Source organism: Salvelinus fontinalis, chromosome 8 (assembly GCF_029448725.1).
Source record: "Salvelinus fontinalis isolate EN_2023a chromosome 8, ASM2944872v1, whole genome shotgun sequence".
In the NCBI taxonomy this organism is placed as follows: domain Eukaryota; kingdom Metazoa; phylum Chordata; class Actinopteri; order Salmoniformes; family Salmonidae; genus Salvelinus; species Salvelinus fontinalis.
Window position 1 is genome coordinate 8,371,136 of NC_074672.1, and position 19,497 is coordinate 8,390,632.

Consider the following 19,497-nt stretch of genomic DNA (forward strand, 5'->3'; position numbering starts at 1 on the left):
AAACGGAGCGCGCTAGCTGGCTTACTGATCCGGCCTTGTCAGGCTCGTTGTGTGAGCCTTTAGTTGAGCACTCGGCTGGGCCCTGGGAGTGTGAACAGACCCCCCTCTGTGTTGGATGAGGAGGGAGGAGGAGGGAGGAGGGGGTGGCGTTGAAAGCCCGGATGCGCTCAGGCGGAGGTTGCACCGGGCTCTCCAGTGGTTCTCTCACCACCTTCCGTACTCAACGCCGCATCCATGTCGCGTTTTCCCAGCAGCCTCAGCTGTGTACCACTGTGTCTCCGGGGATGAATGCTCTACCGCTAGTGCTAGCACCACTACCCCCATGCCTGGCTACATCAGGAGGAGATGTCTTAGAGAGAGAGAGAGAACGATAGAGGGATAGGGAGGGAGAGAGAGAGAGATCACTGTACCGTACAATATCGGTTCTTAATGTTCAAGGCACTCCCTCCTTTTGTCCCTTGCTGCACATTAGTTCCTCCAAAAGAAAAGCAGTCGACAGAGGAGGAGAGGCGTCAGAAAGAGAGAGAAACAGGGAATTAAATAGCCACAAAAAAAAGGCAACACTGACAGCTGTAGCAACTGTGCTACAGGGAGGGAGGAGGGGGAGGCAGGCAGAGAGAGAGGAAATAATTAAATAAATCACCGAGAGAAGAAGAGCGACGTCGGTGAGAGAGGACAGCGAGAGAGGAGGGGATGTAGCTACGTTCCCTTGCCGGTTCGACGTACACACCAGCCAGGATAATGTGCTGAAGGAGGCAGAAAGAAACGGAGGAAGGACACAGGTGAGCAATCTCTCCATCTCTCTATCCATCGATCCATCTATCCACCGCTGACAATCGATTTGACGGCAGTGTCATTCTCTGGATTTTAGCTTGCGTGTAATTTGTGTGTGTGCTCTGCCTCCATGGCTGGTGTGTTGTAGTTACTAGCTAGCTCATCCCCTCATGTGTTGGAGGCAGGCACTATAGATGTGTGCACTATAGATGCATGCTTCTTACTAGCCTTGATCACTATCTGCTGGCTTTACCTGGCTTGTTTCCTGCAATAACGTTCATCTTCCTCTGGGCTGGTGTGTCTTGTTGGCAGTCCCCTTGTTTTCTGAAAGGGTCTGGACCTGTTAGGGAGTGCGGCACTGTGTGTGTGTGTGAGAGAGAGCATGAGTGTGTGCGGTGGCGAGTGTGTGTATGCACAGCAGTGTGTGTGTCTGTCTACCTGGCTGTGCTACTCAGAGCTGCTGGGGAGAGGCGAGAGAGAGAACAGGGAAGCAAAGCCTCTCCCTCCCCATCTCTCCATCACCACCACACCATCCGCCAACCGAGGCACAAAGGAACCAGAACTCCCAGATTAGGGCTCTTTGTAACCCGGCCGGTGGCTCTTCAAAGGAGAACTAAATGCATCCTAAAAAGGATGACGGTACGTGAGAAGTTACCATTTGATAAGGGAAAAAGCAGACCGATCCAGATTGGTTTGAATGTGTGTTTTTGTATTGTGCCTAACACCAGCACCACGAAGCAACCTGTTCGTCGTGCCTGTTCTGATTGGACTCAAGTTCTATGGCTACCTATGTGAAGGCATTTTGTACTCGCCGGTAAAAGATAGGTTTGCTGTTGTGACTGCTGCTCTTGTGTTGGGGCAGAACATGGAGGAGTGATATTTGTGTGATTGCGTATTGTTCTGTGTAAAGAGGGAGGGGGTGAATCAACCCCCAAAATAGACTCCCTATCTGGAATTCACCCTTCTTCCTCCCCTAACAAGATAATTAGCCCATACACTAATAATGATTCTCATCGGCTAGTTAAGTGCATCCAGCACCCAAATAACAAGGCTTTGGGCAAAATGGGGGTTGGGGAGGGGGGGGGGGGGGGTGTATTAGTGTTAGTTTTGGCAAAATGTTTGTTTTTGCTCTGGGGGAGTGGTGGTTGTGTGTGTGTCATTTAGCAGATGTAGCTAACAACAAGGCTCTCCTTTCTCCCGCCTTCTCTCCCTCCGCTGATTGTTGCGTTGCTCAAAACAAAAGACGGATTGTTGTGGATGGTCAGGCAGAAAAAGGATACGCTTATAGTGTTTTTATGTGCATGTCTGGGTTGAAATTGTGTCTTTCTCGCTCTACTCAGCACGCTCAGTGAGGGGTTTAGCTTTTACTAGTAGGGGAGAAGGCAGGTGTCAATGTTTCCAAACTCCGGTCCACCAGTAACACTAACAGCACATGTTTTTGTAGTGGCCCCGGACAAGCACACCTGATTCTTCTTGTCAACTAATCATCAAGCCCTTGACAAGTTGAATCAGATCTTTTTGTCCGGGGCTACAATTAAAATGTGTGCTGTCGGGGGAACTCGAGGACCGGATTTGGGGAAAACTGATCTATGTGAATGTATGGGTGGAGCTGTAGCCTATATGTGTATCTGTATCTGTGTGTCTTAAAGGATAGTTCACCCAAATGACATATTGGTTTCCTTACCCTCTAAGCAGTCTATGGACAAGTAATGACAGCAATCCATGCTTTGGGTTTGTTTACCTGGCCACTGTTTCAAATGCTAACATTTGTGGCACAAAAATAGCACATGAAGCAGTGGCCAGGTAAACTAAACCAAAGCATGTATTGTTGTCATACCTTGTCCTCCATAGACTGCAATTTGGGTGAATTATCCCTTTAATGTACTATATGTGTATATATGCTGTGTATGTATAAATACAGGTGTCAAAAATTAACTTGTTCAAATAATAAATTTTTCAAATAATGAGCTATATTGTATGCTCCAATTTTGGGGTCAAATTGTTTTATTTTATACTAATACAATTGCTCAGAGAAAGAGATTTTGTTAAAAAAAATGGACATCCCTGTTTTCAATACCTCACCTTGCGAGGATAACGGCACTGAGCCTTTTTCTAAAATATTGAAAGCTAAGAGTCTATATTTTTGAGAAATGAAGGCATATGTGACTCACCACCTGGATTCGGTCTTATGTAGGAAAATGTGAAATGGAGTTTTTTACATTGGATAAAAGTAGAGACTCAGAGCTACAAAATGGTATATCATACACTGCATTTGAGGAAACAATGGGAAAGTGATTCTGCTTTGAAAGTTGATAAACTTGTAAAGTCACTTTTGAGAAAATCACCTTTGAATGTTTTGGTATCTAGTGAAGAGCTCTGGCATCGTTCACACCCTCTGAAGCTTTAGCCACACCCTCTGAAGCTTTAGCCCCACCCATTTTGTTTGGCCGATGATTTGTTTACCTCTGCTGGCAACAATTTCATTATGCTTTTTTGCAGAAGTTTACTGACACCGGCCATATTCATCGTGTGTTGTACACACGTAACGTTAGCTAACGAGCCAGCCAGCTAACGTTAGCTAGTTAAACGACAATGAACAAAGTGCCAACAATGCCTAACATTAGGCTCTAACTAGAAAAGACAACAGCTCTGGGAAATGAATAAAAACCTCCGCTAGGGAGCCAGCTAGCTAACAGCACACTTTAGCTTAAGACATAGCTAGCTAGGTTAACAACGTTTAAGATCACACACGTGTAGACGTTTACTGGTAGATGCTGTGTAAGACCCCTTTTCCATCTGTTTGACCAGAAATCAGAGCCTTTACTTCTTCCAAATGTAAAAAAAAAAAAAAAGATATACGTTTTTCAAAAATTAGGAAGAAGTAAAGGCTTTGATTACATCAAATCACAATAATGGTCAAGTAAAGACCCCTGCCAACTGACATCAATAATTATATTTTGTTTTTGAGAAATGATTTGCCTTCGATAAGTTTAAGAAACATTGCCTTGTAATTCCATTTGCAAAAACCCAAATATCGTTAAGATATTTTCTAATTTCGTTCCCTCATGAGGAGGATAATGAAAGTTCACAGAAGTAACAAGTATTAATTATTAAGTGATTAAATTGAATTGGCTACAATGGGAAGTCTGCTACTGTCCTCCCTTTCACTGGCATGCTGTTATGTTCATCTCATTACAGGTTTTTTGTCTTTGTCATCTAGTGGTCAAAGCAAGGCTGAAAACAGTCTGGACAACCTCTCTCGCTCTCTCTCTCTCTCTTCTCTCTTTCACACCTACCCTCCTGTAACAAGCATCCTCACCCACTGAGCACCAACCGACCCCCGACGTCCATGGACGATGAAAAGTAGTTACAATTTGTTCAATCGACCCTGGTCGAACCAAATCTCAACCAATCATAGATGTCGTCTATGTTTCATAGGTTTGGACAGCACATTATAGTGCACAGTACAGTAGAGCACACTAGAGTAGAGCACAGTATGCTGTACTGTACTGAATTCTACTCTACTGTGTTATACTCTACTATACTGTGATGTCCAAATTTGTGAAACATAGACATATGATTTGGTCTAGTCCAGACCAACCAAATGTGGTCTTTTCTGGGTGAGAAGCTCATTGCAATAATAGCAAGTGTGTAGAATAATACCCAAATATGCAAAATAAGGATATTGCATATTTCTACCTTTGTGTACCTATTCATGGTACATCATCATTTAGATCATTATATTAATATCCACAATTACGCATTTCGGTAGAGTACAGATCAGGGATCCATGATGTAATTCTGTTACCAGATGTAAATCCACTTCACCTAGGTTTCATGTCGTAGCTGACACCCCATTCCTTCTGCAGACATCTTTAAATCTTCATTCGGAGCAGATATTTAAAGGGATATTTCGGGATTTTGGTGATGAGGCCCTTTATCTACTTCCCCAGAGTCAGATGAACTTGTGTATACCATTTTTTATGTCTCTGTGTCCAGTATGGAGGAAGTTAGAGGTAGTTTCGCTAGCCAATGCTAACTAGCGTTAGCGCAATGACTGGAAGTCTATGGGTATCTACTATTGGAATTTTGGTCAGATGACATGCAAGTAGAACTCTTTCGCCACTCACACCAGTGGTGGGTTTGGCGTCGAAATGAGAACGAATAAGCAGAAAAGAACCCAATACCTACTGTCAAATATGGTGGTGGATCTTTGCCAAAATAGACTAGAAGCAGGTTTGCTTACAACTGTGCTGAAATCTAATATGGAGGTGCAGCAAACCAATTTTGTCTGTTTTTAGTTGCAGTATCCATGTTCTAGTGCCACAGTCCATCCGCTGTATCGATCTCTGAGCTAAATTAGTATGTGTCTGTGTATGTTGTTTATTGGTTTATCATAAGGTTACATTAGCCTCTCCATATACTGTAACTTATGGTGCACAGTCTTTGAAATACTTTTTATGTATGACACAGCCCTTACACAGTACTCGAGCTGTAATGTGCTACTTTACACACAAAGTACACATAAAACACATATGATAGGTGCAATGGATCCACATCACGGGTGTTGATGACAGGTGTCATGTACACACGATTTTACGAGGCCATCGCTCAAGTCTCACCTGTACTGTCAAATTATGGTTGCGCTTGGCAACCAACTGTGGATACTCAACCAGATCTAGTTATTACATAAGCAAGTACACCCTCAATTGTAATAGTTTTTTGTTGTTGTTGTATAATTGTATTTACATATGTATTTATTTACAGCCTCAGACCACCATTTGCTGTAATGAAATGGTTTTGGTGCTCTGCTATTGAGTGATATTTAATGGTCTTGGCCAAGAAGGTAACGGTCAATAATATCCATAGCGATATCCAGGAGAATGAGAATATCAATGCGGTATAATGTGCTTCCCCAAATGTCTGTTTGTAGTCTTTTTTGGGGGGCAAAGAGCTGTTTTCTAGTCTTCTAATTATGTCTATGTATTAGTTTGCTAATATTGATATTCTGCTAATATTAGTGAATTTTGTTCACGTGTTCATGTTCATATCATGTTTGTGTTTTGAATTTGTCTAGTTCAATAATGTTTTACAGTTGAAGTCGGAAGTTTACATACACTTAGGTTGGAGTCATTAAAACTTGTTTTTCAACCACTCCACAAGTTTCTTGTCATTTAACAAACTATAGTTTTGGAAAGTTTGTTAGGACATCTACTTTGTGCATGACACAAGTCATTTTTCCAACAATTGTTCACAGATAGATTATTTCACTTATTATTCACTGCATCACAATTCCAGTGGGTCAGAAGTTTACATACACTAAGTTGACTGTGCCTTTAAACAGCTTGGAAAATTCCAGAAAATGATGTCATGGCTTTAGAAGCTTCTGATAGGCTAATTGACATCATTTGAGTCAATTGGAGGTGTACCCGTGGAGGTATTTCATGGCCTACCTTCAAACTCAGTGGCTCTTTGCTTGACATTATGGGAAAATCAAAAGAAATCAGCCAAGACCTCAGAAAAAATATTGTAGACCTCCACAAGTCTGGTTCATCCTTGGGAGCAATGTCCAAATGCCTGAAGGTACCATGTTCACCTGTACAAACAATAGTACACAAGAATAAACACCATGGGACCACGCAGCTGTCATACCGCTCAGGAAGGAGATGCGTTCTGTCTCCTAGAGATGAATGTACTTTGCTGCGAAAAGTTCAAATCAACCGCAGAACAGCAGCAAAGGACCTTGTGAAGATGCTGGAGGAAACAGGTACAAAAGTATCTATATCCACAGTAAAACGAGTCCTATATCGACATAACCTGATAGGCCGCTCAGCAAGGAAGAAGCCACTGCTCCAAAACTGCCATAAAAAAAGCCAGACAACGGTGTGCAACTGCACATGGGGACAAAGATCGTACTGTTTGGAGAAAATGTTCTCTGGTCTGAAGAAACAAAAATAGGACTGTTTGGCCATAATGACCATCGTTATGTTTGGAGGAAAAAGGGGGAGTCTTGCAAGCCAAAGAACACCATCCCAACCGTGAAGCACGGGGGTGGCAGCATCATGTTGTGGGGGTGCTTTGCTGCAGGAGGGACTGGTGCATTTCACAAAATAGATGGCAATGACCCCAAGCATACTTCCAAAGTTGTGGCAAAATGGCTTAACGACAACAAAGTCAAGGTATTGGAGTGACCATCACAAAGCCCTGACCTCAATCCTATAGAAAATGTGTGGGCAGAACTGAAAAAGCGTGTGCGAGCAAGGAGGCCTACAAACCTGACTCAGTTACACCAGCTCTGTCAGGAGGAATGAGCCAAAATTCACCCAACTTATTGTGGGAAGCTTGTGGAAGGCTACCTGAAATGTTTGACCCAAGTTAAACAATTTAAAGGCAATGCAACCAAATACTAATTGAGTGTATGTAAACTTCTGACCCACTGGGAATGTGATGAAAGAAAATAGCTGAAATAAATCATTCTCTCTACTATTATTCTGACACTTCACATTCTTAAAATAAAGTGGTGATCCTAACTGACCGAAGACAGGGAATTTTTACTAGGATTAAATGTCAGGAATTGTGAAATACTGAGTTTAAATGTAGTTGGCTAAGGTGTATGTACATTTCTGACTTCAACTGTGTGTTTCTAATATATATTTCTAATAACCTGTTTTCGCTTTGTCATTATGGGGTATTGTGTGTAGATTGATGAGGGAAAAAATCTATTTAATCAGTTTTAGAATAAGCCTGTAACGTAACAAAATGTGGAAAAAGTCAAGGGGTCCGAATACTTTCCGAATGCACAGTATGCTATTTAACACAACTGTTTTTGTGACAAAACAGAGTTGAAAATGCGATGGAAACACATAGAATTTTAGATTTGTTTTCGGTACATGAAAACTTAACTGAAAAAGTTTTGTGTGCACTACGTCATCACGCACTGATTTTTATCCTCACAAGTCCATTTGGTGGAAACACCACAAGTGAGAAAATGGGCATATTTTCTTCACGTGGATTCTAGAATATTCGCATGAAAATCTGTCGCCAATTGGATGGAAACCTAGCTACTGATGTCAATTCACTGTAAAATATTGTCTATACAGCTTTCTGCTGTCATTTGTTCTATATGTCCCCCAAATTGGGAATTAATGTCTGCCTAGTAGTTAGTCTGGCTTATGCTCGAGTGAGCAGTCATGATTAAAATGGCTTCCCTTGATGATCGAGGATGTGACTTTGAAATGATAAGGATAGGCGGGACTCTACCTTTAGACTAGATTGAGGGCAATGGAAGTCTTCCAAAGCCTTTGAAAGTCTCAGACTGTTTATAATGACTGTATTGGTCTGAATACATTTTGTTTTGGTTTCACTTTGCTATCCAATGATTTGTTGCAGATGTACTTTAGATAGCCTGCACTGTATTTCAAACTATATGAAATATGTGTATAGAAGATGCCTTTTGCTATTTCTTTGAATTCTTTCTTTTAGGAATTAAGCTACGCAGCATTACAAAATATGATTCTAAACTGTTATAGCGGATGCTCTTATCCAAAGTGACTCACTGTCGTCAAATTACAGCTTTAGCTATGGAGCAGAAGCAATATGTAAAGGAAGTTTGATAGATAACTTTAACTTTGCTGTGAGGTAGTTGAATACACAGGAACATTGTTAGCAGACCTTTGAAGAGAGAAAATGGTAGCTGTGTGTTAGTCAGTGGAGGAATGAGCTGCACTCCCACACTGGCACCGTGCTCTCTTCACCTCTCCCTCTCCCACGCCCATCACCCTCTCTCCTCTCCTCTGCTCACTCTCTTTTCACAAAACAGGCCTAGTTTCTTGTCCAGGGCATCGTTTTTCTCTTCTCACACAGTGGAGAATACTGTCTGTCGCTATTTCCCTCTATTTTTGGTTATCTTTCTCTTCATCTGTCTGTAAGGACTCTATAGGATTCTGCGGAGGCCCATGCGGTAGCCTATACTGTCCAGTCTCTCCTTGGTGATTGCTACAATGAAGTGACTCGGAAACTGGATCAAGAGCAAACATCGCCCCAAGCAGCAGTAGGGGATGTGCAGGAGACAACCATCTCAAAATAGACAGGCAGCCAGGCGGGGAGACACACAGTCCTCGGTTATCCCTGTTTAAGCCACGTGTCGGACCCTCAACACATCTGAGAGTTCAGAAAGATGATATTATTTCAGCTGCTAAGAGGTGATTTGGTCTCAGACACAAACACATTGAGAACATTTGAAACAGCAATAATCCAGCTGCTCTATATTTGGTCAAGCAGGAATCCATTATATAAGCCACCCCCCAAAGATCCTATTGAATATTAATGGACCCTTACATCTGGTGAGGAGTAGACGTGTGCTTTGATCTTAGAAAGAAAAACCTAAATGGGCTGATGTCAGGGCCCTGTGTTTTAAGTGTCTCCGAGTATGAGTGCTGATCTGGGATCAGTTTTGACTTTTAAATGAGAATGAATAATAGGGGAGACCTGATCCTAGATCAGCACTCCTACTCTGAGAGGCTTTATGAATACATGCCCTGATGTATGATGTGAGCAAAGGAACGGAGAAGGTTAAATCGCTTTGTAAGGCTACAGTATATCTCTAATGCAATCTCATTCTCTTCAACAAAGCAGCCTATCACTGTGGTTGTCACACCAATCGAAGGCACTCCAGAGTGTTCCTGTGATTACCTTTGAAGCTCTGATAGATCGCCTCCCTCCGACACCCAACAAGGACAAAATTACGCGAAAGAGGAACAATTCAGACTAAGTATGTCTCAGGTTCAAGACAAGGCATGTGAACTGTCTCTTCCATGCACCAGGAGCAGAGTAGGGCAACCCATAGTTAGATATGTATTTTATATGGTTGGGTAGTGTTGAAGGAAAGTATTCAGACCCCTTTTACTTTTTCCACATTTTGTTACGTTACAGCCTTATTCTAAAATTGAATAAATAAACCATTTTCTCATCAATCTACACACAATACCCCATAATGACGAAGCTAAAACAGGTTTTTAGAAATGTTTGTATTCAGTACCCTTTACTCAGTACTTTGTTGAAGCACCTTTGGCAGCTATTACAGCCTTGAGTCTTCTTGGGTATGATGCTACAAGCTTGGCACACCTGTATTTGGGGAGTTTCTCCCGTTCTTCTCTGCAGATCCTCTCAAGCTCTGTCAGGTTGGATGGGGAGCGTCACTGCACAGATATTTTCAGGTCTCTCCAGAGATGTTAGATCAGGTTTAAGTCCGGGCTCTGGCTGGGCCACTCAAGGACATTCAGAGACTTGTCCCGAAGCCACTCCTATATTGTCTTGGCTTTGTGCTTATGTTCGTTGTCCTGTTGGATGGTGAACCTTCGCCCCTGTGTGAGGTCCTGAGAACTCTGGAGCAGGTTTTCATCAAGGATCTCTCTGTACTATGCGCCGATCCTTCGATCCTGACTAATCTCTGTGCCTGCTGCAGAAAAACATCTCCACAGCATGATTCTGCCACCACTATGCTTCAACGTAGGGATGGTGCCAGGTTTCCTCCAGATGTGACTCTTGGCATGCAGGTCGAAGAGTTAATTCTTGGTTTCATCAGAACAGAGACTTTTATTTCTCATGGTTTGAGACTCTTTAGGTGCCTTTTGTCAAATTCCAAGCGGGCTGTCATATGCCTTTTACTGAGGAGTGGCTTCCGTCTGGCCTCTCTACCATAAAGGCCTGATTGGAGGAGTGGCTCCCGTCTGGCCTCTCTACCATAAAGGCCTGATTGGAGGAGTGGCTTCCGTCTGGCCTCTCTACCATAAAGGCCTGATTGGAGGAGTGGCTTCCGTCTGGCCTCTCTACCATAAAGGCCTGATTGGAGGAGTGGCTTCCGTCTGGCCTCTCTACCATAAAGGCCTGATTGGAGGAGTGGCTTCCGTCTGGCCTCTCTACCATAAAGGCCTGATTGGAGGAGTGGCTTCCATCTGGCCTCTCTACCATAAAGGCCTGATTGGTGGTTGTCCTTCTGGAAGGTTCTTTCATCTCTACAGAGGAACTCTGGAGCTCTGTCAGACTGACCATCGGGTTCTTGGTCACCTCCCTGACCAAGGCCCTTCTCCCCCGATTGCTCAGTTTTGCCGGGCGACCAGCTCTAGGAAGAGGTGGTTCCAAACTTCCATTTAATAATAATGGTGTCCAATCAATTGAATTTACCACAGGTGGACTCCAATCAAGTTGTAGAAACATCTCAAGGAGAATCAATGGAAACAGGATGCACCTGAGCTCAATTTTGAGTCTCATAGCAAAGGGTCTGAATACTTAAGTAAATAAGTCATTTTGTTTTTCATTTTTAATAAATGTGCAAACATTTCTAAAAACCTGTTTTCACTTTCTCGTTGTGGGGTATTGTGTGTAGATTGCTGAGGATTTGTTTTTATTGAATCAATTTTAGAAAAAGGCTGTAACTTAACAAAATGGGAAGAAGAACAGAGTAGAGCAGACACCACTCCCATCATCATTCACAGAGAGTCTCTCTCCTCCCAATAGGGGGTCTAGGAGGTCAGGTGCATGAGTGGCTTTACTGGGCACTTTTCTCTCTGACAGTGGGGGAGGGGTTTCTACTGGGCACAAACTGGTTGAATCACTGTTGATTCAACGCAAATGATCAACGTATTGTGATGTGGAAAATACATTCGATTTGAAAAAAGTAAACATGCCAACCAAATTTCAACATAGACAAAGCTTGTGTAAAATATATTGAATTTGTACCTTTAAAACAACGTCAGCTTTTCAACGCTATATACACTATCAGAAGAAAACAATAGGCTGGTGTAACGATGTTCGTCTGAGGAAGAAGGAGTAGACCAAGGTGCAGCGTGTTCATGATTTTTAATAAAGCTGAACGCTAGAACAAAAAATCACAAAGCGTAACAAACGAAACAGTTCTGTCTGATGCAGACACACAAAACAGAAAACAACTACCCACAAAACCAACATGGAAAATGGCAACCTAAATAGGCTCCCCAATCAGAGACAACGAGAAACAGCTGTCTCTGATTGGGAACCAACTCAGACCACCATAAACCTACAAACCCCTAGACCATGCAAAATCCCCATAGACAGACAAAAACTCTAGACAAGACAAAACCCCCTAGACAATACAAAAACTAAACAAACCACCCTTGTCACACCCTGACCTAACCAAAAAAACAAAGAAAACAAATATAACTAAAGTCAGGGCGTGACAGCTGGTTAGGACCTACTAGATAATTGATGAATCTACAGCTACCTCTTGGTCTCCCATCTAAGGTTTAAGACTAGCCAAGTCCAAATTAAATGTGACCATACTTTATCAATCATCAATGATGCTGTTTAGGCCTACACTATTTAGGCTTTGCAAAGTCATCAACGTCAATTGTTTGAATTCAACACAGAATTAAACTAAAATAGACAGTACAATAGGCATAGGATTTCAAGCTCTGGTTGATTTAAAATGTAATGATGTTTAGTGATATTGAATTGTGTTTGGTTGTCAACTCAACCAAATATCACCATTTGAAGGAGATGTATCTTCTGTTTGGAAAGTTCCATCTGTGCCACGGACTTAGTCTAGCTTTAATTACACTTTGTCTACAAATGAATAATTGATATGTTACATTCACATCTCCTTCTCAACCACAAGTTTAAGAATAGGACTAAAATCAAATCAAACTTTATTTAAAGTGCATTTAAAGTTTGAATTCATTTAGTCCTGTTCTAAAACTTAGATTTTTGGTTGAGATGGAGACGTGAATCCAACATTTCAAATATTATTTTGTTGAAAAACTGGAATTAAAGCCAGACTAAGTCAGTGGAACAGATGGAAGCATAGAAGCAGAAGATAAATCTCCTTCGATTGCGTTGACAACCAAACACAATTCAATATCACTTTTGTCACGGCTCCTCCTCTGCAGTGCAGGGGGCGGTTCCTCCTGCAGGCAGAGGAGGGTCGTTAGTGATTGGAGCCACCTGGGCTCAGGGTATAAAGCTGTCACTAATCACTCTTGCTCTAGCTCTCTCTCTGCTCCTCCAGGTATGCTCATGATTTGTTTGTTCCTTTTTAGTTTTGCATAGTTTTCACTCAGTCATGTTCACACACACATATTCATGCACCCATGCACTTTACATACACCTTACATTATGATACATCCACACCTCATTCCTATTTCTTAGTTTAAGTTAGTAGTTGGTTTAATAATAAAGAACACTTTTGAATTGGCCTATACCTGTTGTTCGTGTCCTCTCATTTGTCACAGGCTATGAGCCGGCTTGTGACAAGTGGGGACTCGTCCGGGATAGTAGTTAACTTGGGTTAGTTTAGTTCAGATTGACAATTTTTTTTGTTTGAGTGGATGTTTTGGTTGGGCCAATTTTGTTGAAGAGAGCGTTGAGAGCCATGTGTTCTTTTGGTTCAGTTAGCTTGGTAGCTAAGCAATTCACTCTGTTTTTTTCTGGGTTTTGTTCAGGTGGGAGTCCTCTCCTGTTCAGGCATATCAGCAAGTGTCCATAGGAGGCTTGTGGTGTTTTTGTTTTAGGTGGCAGTGAACGTGGGTAGAGCATCCCTTTCCCTTTTCCCCTACATCGGCTCGGGAGCACCTCCGTGGTTATGGGAGGGCCGCCAGTTTCTGGTTGTCTTTTCCACTCCACTGGTTTTGTGTGCATAAAACCCCACCACATGTGACTGCACGAAGACCAGGGCCAGTTAGTTAGTAGTTTTTGGAGGATAGTGGTGTGTGGCTCCTGTCCTTGAACCCAAATTGACAGCAGGTGAGTTGTGTTTTTTTTTTGAGCATTTGTAATAGTTGTATTGGTTGAGGAAAATGTCTTCCATTTTGAGTAGTTTTGTTCAAGCTCCTTCAGAGGTAGCCTTAGAGTTGTGTACTAAGGAGCAGTTAATTGAAATTGCTGAACATTATCAGATTGAGATTGTTGATAAAAAAATTAAAGAGACTGTTAAAACTAGCTTAAAGCAGGGTCTTAGGGAAATGGGTGTTTTTGGCGGTCAGTCTGCTAGTAGTGAGGGTGCAAGTTTTCAGGCTAGCCCTTCATTAACTTTTGAGCAGCAGAGGGAACTGTTGCAAATGCAAAGGCAAATGCAATTAGAGCAAATGCAAATGCAATTAGAGATAGAGCGATTGAGAAATGCTAATAGACCGGAAAGACTACCACAGTTTGATGTTTCACAGAATCTTCATTTGTTGCCTAAATTTGATGAGTCAGATCCAGACACATACTTTACTTTATTTGAGCGTATTGCGGAAGCTAGAGCTTGGTCAGATTTGGACATGACTACGTTGTTGCAATGTGTACTTACAGGTAAAACACGTGAGGCTTTTGCAGCACTGAGTATAGCTGACAGTAAAGTTTATGCTAAAGTTAAATCAGCAGTTCTGAAGTTCTACGAGCTTGTGCCAGAGGCATATCGTCAACGTTTTCGTTACAGGAAAAAGTTAGATTCACAAACCTATTCTGAGTTTGTTTGTGATTTGACTTCTGCATTTAATCGTTGGTGTACAGCTTCTGAAGTTAGTACTTTTGAGGGTCTGTCTAATCTGATTGTGTTAGAACAGTTCAAAAATTCTGTTCCTGACCAGGTTGCTACATACATGAATGAACGTAAAGTTAAGTCTCCAAGTGATGCAGCAATCCTTGCAGATGAGTACAGGCTAACACATAAAAGCCATTTTGAGTCAAACAGTGATATGTACCATAAGAATAACTTTACTCCTAGGAATAGTAGGTCACCTTTTTGGGGGGCATCTTTCCAAAGGCCTCAGCAGAAGTTTGGGTCTGGAAGACTTAAAGCACCGGTTAATGCTAATACCTGTCGCTACTGCTTAGTTGAAGGACATTGGAAGAAAAATTGTCCTCTGCTTAAATCAAAACAGTCAGTTCAAGTTAAACCTGCTGTGATGGCAAGTCCTGTTACAGCCTCTGACCACCAGGGTGAGCTGTGTCAGCCAGTAGTTGAGTTTGATTCTCAGTTTTCCCGCTGTGATTTTTCAGCCTTTATTTCAGATGGTGTAGTGTCCCTGGTAGATGGCAACCAGAATGTTAAAATCAAGATCCTAAGAGACACTGGAGCTTTAGATTCTTTTATTCTGGAATCTGTTTTGCCGTTCTCTAAAGAGTCTGATACTGGCCGTTGTGTAATGGTATGTGGTATGGGTTTAGTTCCATTCTCTTGTCCTTTAAAAAAAGTTACCCTAAAATGTGGTCTGATAGAGGGTGATGTAGATGTTGGGGTTAGACCTCAGTTGCCAGTAGAGGGAGTGCACATGATTTTGGGGAATGACTTGGCAGGTAGTAAGGTGTGGGCAGATGGCAAATTAAACATCTGTAAGAAGCAACCTTCAGTGTCACCTGCAAGGGAATCTCCGGATCAGAACTGTGTGTCTCCTGAGGTATTTCCAGTTTGTGCGGTTACCCGCGCAGCCTCTCGTAAGGAGATTGAGAGTAAGCCAGAAAGTCTTGAGTTGCCAATCAAACTCCAGACAGAACAGTTGACTAGTTCTAGAGATTCATTGATGGCTGAGCAAAAAGCCGATACTACTTTGGCTGATCTGTTTGATAAAGTGGTTCCTGATTCAGTGGTGAGGAATAGTGCTCAGTGTTATTTTCTTCTTGATGGGCTGTTGGTCAGGAAATGGGTTCCACACTATGATAAGGGTTTAGGAGAACCAGTCTTTCAAATAGTTGTACCTACTACTTTGCGAAATAAAGTGTTGCAAACTTCACATGGTGATGTGGCAGGTCATATGGGTGTTCGTAAAACGTATGATCGTATACTTCGTTATTTTTTCTGGCCACGTTTAAAGCGGGATGTATCTCAGTTTATTAAAACTTGTGATACGTGTCGGTAGTACTTTTCGGTAGTAGTGTCCCCACTGACCAATCTGTTGAAGGCCAAGGCTGAATTTATCTGGTCCACCCAGTGTCAAGAGGCATTTAATGCAGTTAAGACTCTTTTGTGTTTGGCACCTGTATTGGCAGCACCAAATTTTGGGAAACCTTTCAAATTGCAGGTAGACGCCAGTCAAATCGGTGCTGGGGCTGTGCTTCTCCAGGAGAATGACGACAAGGTTGAGTGTCCAGTCAGTTTCTTCTCCCGAAAATTTAATAAGTATCAGAAAAACTATTCTGTAATTGAAAAGGAGGCTTTAGGTCTCATTTGGGCTTTACAGCACTTCGAGGTCTATGTTGGTTCTGGTTTGACCCCTTTAACTGTGTTCACTGACCACAACCCACTTGTTTTTCTGAGGTCCCTGCAAAACCCAAACCAGCGCCTGATGCGTTGGGCTTTGTTCTTGCAGCCTTTCAACCTTGATATTAGACACATTAGTGGTAAGGATAATATCATTGCTGATGCTCTGTCCCGTGCTCCTTTAACCTAGCTTGTAGCTTTTCTCTGCTGACCCCTACGGGCTGTCTGCGCCTCTTTTCTCTTAAATTGCTCCTCAGGTACCAAGGCTGCTGAGTTTGAGGGGCGGACAGTCAGCTGGGGGACACGGGGCTACTGCTAGGAGCCGGGATTGGTATTTTTGTTGTTTATTTGTTTTTTGGGAAATTTGAATTATTTTGATTATGTTGGAGGAAGTTGGGTTGAGGGTGGGACCCTCATTTTAAGGAGGGGGGTGTCACGGCTCCTCCTCTGCAGTGCAGGGGGCGGTTCCTCCTGCAGGCAGAGGAGGGTCGTTAGTGATTGGAGCCACCTGGGCTCAGGGTATAAAGCTGTCACTAATCACTCTTGCTCTAGCTCTCTCTCTGCTCCTCCAGGTATGCTCATGATTTGTTTGTTCCTTTTTAGTTTTGCATAGTTTTCACTCAGTCATGTTCACACACACATATTCATGCACCCATGCACTTTACATACACCTTACATTATGATACATCCACACCTCATTCCTATTTCTTAGTTTAAGTTAGTAGTTGGTTTAATAATAAAGAACACTTTTGAATTGGCCTATACCTGTTGTTCGTGTCCTCTCATTTGTCACAGGCTATGAGCCGGCTTGTGACACTTTTGAAACACAATAAATAGCCTATTAACTTGTCGACAAGTTAATAAATGATATGTTGGATTCATGTCTCCGACTCAACCAAAAATAAGTTATAGAATGGGTTAAGCCAGTGGTAGATCAGATGGAACTATCCAAATAGTGTTGATATTTGGTTGCATTGTCAACTAAACACTTCAATATTGCTTTTATAGTACAGCAAATAGCCTAAAGTTAAGGCTATCTTACAAACTAATGTAACATTCAACCTTAAAATGAATAACACATCCATGGCCACATTTTGAGGTTACTGTAACTATACAGTTCTTATATCATTCTATGTAATTCCTGTAATCCAGGTAATTTGGTTCCGCTATTAGATGAAGCACAGTGATATCACATTAAATTGTTGTATAAATTAACACATGCCATTGGATTCTCATTGGGATTTGGTTGTGCTTTTAGATGGTTGAAGGCATAGTGATAACACATTGGATTCTCATTGGGATTTGGTTGTGCTTTTAGATGGTTGAAGGCATAGTGATAACACATTGGATTCTCATTGGGATTTGGTTGTGCTTTTAGATGGTTGAAGGCATAGTGATAACACATTGGATTCTCATTGGGATTTGGTTGTGCTTTTAGATGGTTGAAGGCATAGTGATAACACATTGGATTCTCATTGGGATTTGGTTGTGCTTTTAGATGGTTGAAGGCATAGTGATAACACATTGGATTTTCAACACATTTTTGACTGTCCTTTTGAGTTTTGAATATAGGTTGTAATCTCGTTGATCAACGACTCAACCAAATATTACCCAATTATCTACGTTGAAATGATAGTGTTCCCAGTGGGTTGGTACCACCAGGCCTTGCCTTCATACAACCCAATTACTCTCAGCAGCTCATTGCGTTGCTAGCTAGTAGCCATTCATTCCTTATCTCATTTAGCAAATGCATGCACTTACAGCCAGAGCCCTTTACATGTTAAACCACCTACAGCCAGAGCCCTTTACATGTTAAACCACCTACAGCCAGAGCCCTTTACATGTTAAACCACCTACAGCCAGAGCCCTTTACATGTTAAACCACCTACAGCCAGAGCCCTTTACATGTTAAACCACCTACAGCCAGAGCCCTTTACATGTTAAACCACCTACAGCCAGAGCCCTTTACATGTTAAGCCACCTACAGCCAGAGCCCTTTACATGTTAAGCCACCTACAGCCAGAGCCCTTTACATGTTAAGCCACCTACAGCCAGAGCCCTTTACATGTTAAGCCACCGACAGCCAGAGCCCTTTACATGTTAAACCACCTATAGCCAGAGCCCTTTACATGTTAAAACACCTACAGCCAGAGCCCTTTACATGTTAAGCCACCTACAGCCAGAGCCCTTTACATGTTAAGCCACCTACAGCCAGAGCCCTTTACATGTTAAGCCACCTACAGCCAGAGCCCTTTACATGTTAAGCCACCTACAGCCAGAGCCCTTTACATGTTAAGCCACCTACAGCCAGAGCCCTTTACATGTTAAGCCACCGACAGCCAGAGCCCTTTACATGTTAAACCACCTATAGCCAGAGCCCTTTACATGTTAAAACACCTACAGCCAGAGCCCTTTACATGTTAAGCCACCTACAGCCAGAGCCCTTTACATGTTAAACCACCTATAGCCAGAGCCCTTTACATGTTAAGCCACCTACAGCCAGAGCCCTTTACATGTTAAGCCACCTACAGCCAGAGCCCTTTACATGTTAAGCCACCTACAGCCAGAGCCCTTTACATGTTAAACCACCTACAGCCAGAGCCCTTTACATGTTAAACCACCTACAGCCAGAGCCCTTTACATGTTAAGCCACCTACAGCCAGAGCCCTTTATATGTTAAACCACCTACAGCCAGAGCCCTTTACATGTTAAGCCACCTACAGCCAGAGCCCTTTACATGTTAAGCCACCTACAGCCAGAGCCCTTTACATGTTAAGCCACCTACAGCCAGAGCCCTTTATATGTTAAACCACCTACAGCCAGAGCCCTTTACATGTTAAGCCACCTACAGCCAGAGCCCTTTACATGTTAAGCCACCTACAGCCAGAGCCCTTTACATGTTAAGCCACCTACAGCCAGAGCCCTTTACATGTTAAGCCACCTACAGCCAGAGCCCTTTACATGTTAAGCCACCTACAGCCAGAGCCCTTTACATGTTAAGCCACCTACAGCCAGAGCCCTTTACATGTTAAGCCACCTACAGCCAGAGCCCTTTACATGTTAAGCCACCTACAGCCAGAGCCTTTCACATGTTAAGCCACCTACAGCCAGAGGCCTTTACATGTTAAGCCACCTACAGCCAGAGCCCTTTACATGTTAAGCCACCTACAGCCAGAGCCCTTTATATGTTAAACCACCTACAGCCAGAGCCCTTTACATGTTAAGCCACCTACAGCCAGAGCCCTTTACATGTTAAGCCACCTACAGCCAGAGCCCTTTACATGTTAAGCCACCTACAGCCAGAGCCCTTTACATGTTAAGCCACCTACAGCCAGAGCCCTTTACATGTTAAGCCGCCTACAGCAAGAGCCCTTTACATGTTAAGCCGCCTACAGCCAGAGCCCTTTACATGTTAAGCCACCTACAGCCAGAGCCCTTTACATGTTAAGCCACCTACAGCCTGAGCCCTTTACATGTTAAGCCACCTACAGCCAGAGCCCTTTACATGTTAA

The 19,497-nt window shown here is 42.7% G+C and overlaps 1 protein-coding gene across 3 annotated transcripts in view; it reads left to right on the top strand.

The window, feature by feature from the left end:
• Positions 1-19,497, top strand: part of prkcz (protein kinase C, zeta) — a 151,832-nt gene that overhangs the window by 32,055 nt on the left and 100,280 nt on the right. Inside the window, exon 1 of one of the 3 annotated variants that reach the window (XM_055930868.1) lies at positions 1,219-1,413. The exons of the other annotated variants lie outside the window; for them this stretch is intronic. Within the exon in view, the coding sequence (XP_055786843.1) occupies positions 1,392-1,413 (22 nt within the window). The 5' untranslated portion in view covers positions 1,219-1,391. Of the gene's footprint in view, positions 1-1,218; positions 1,414-19,497 lie in introns of those variants that run through there. 3 annotated transcript variants of the gene reach the window in all.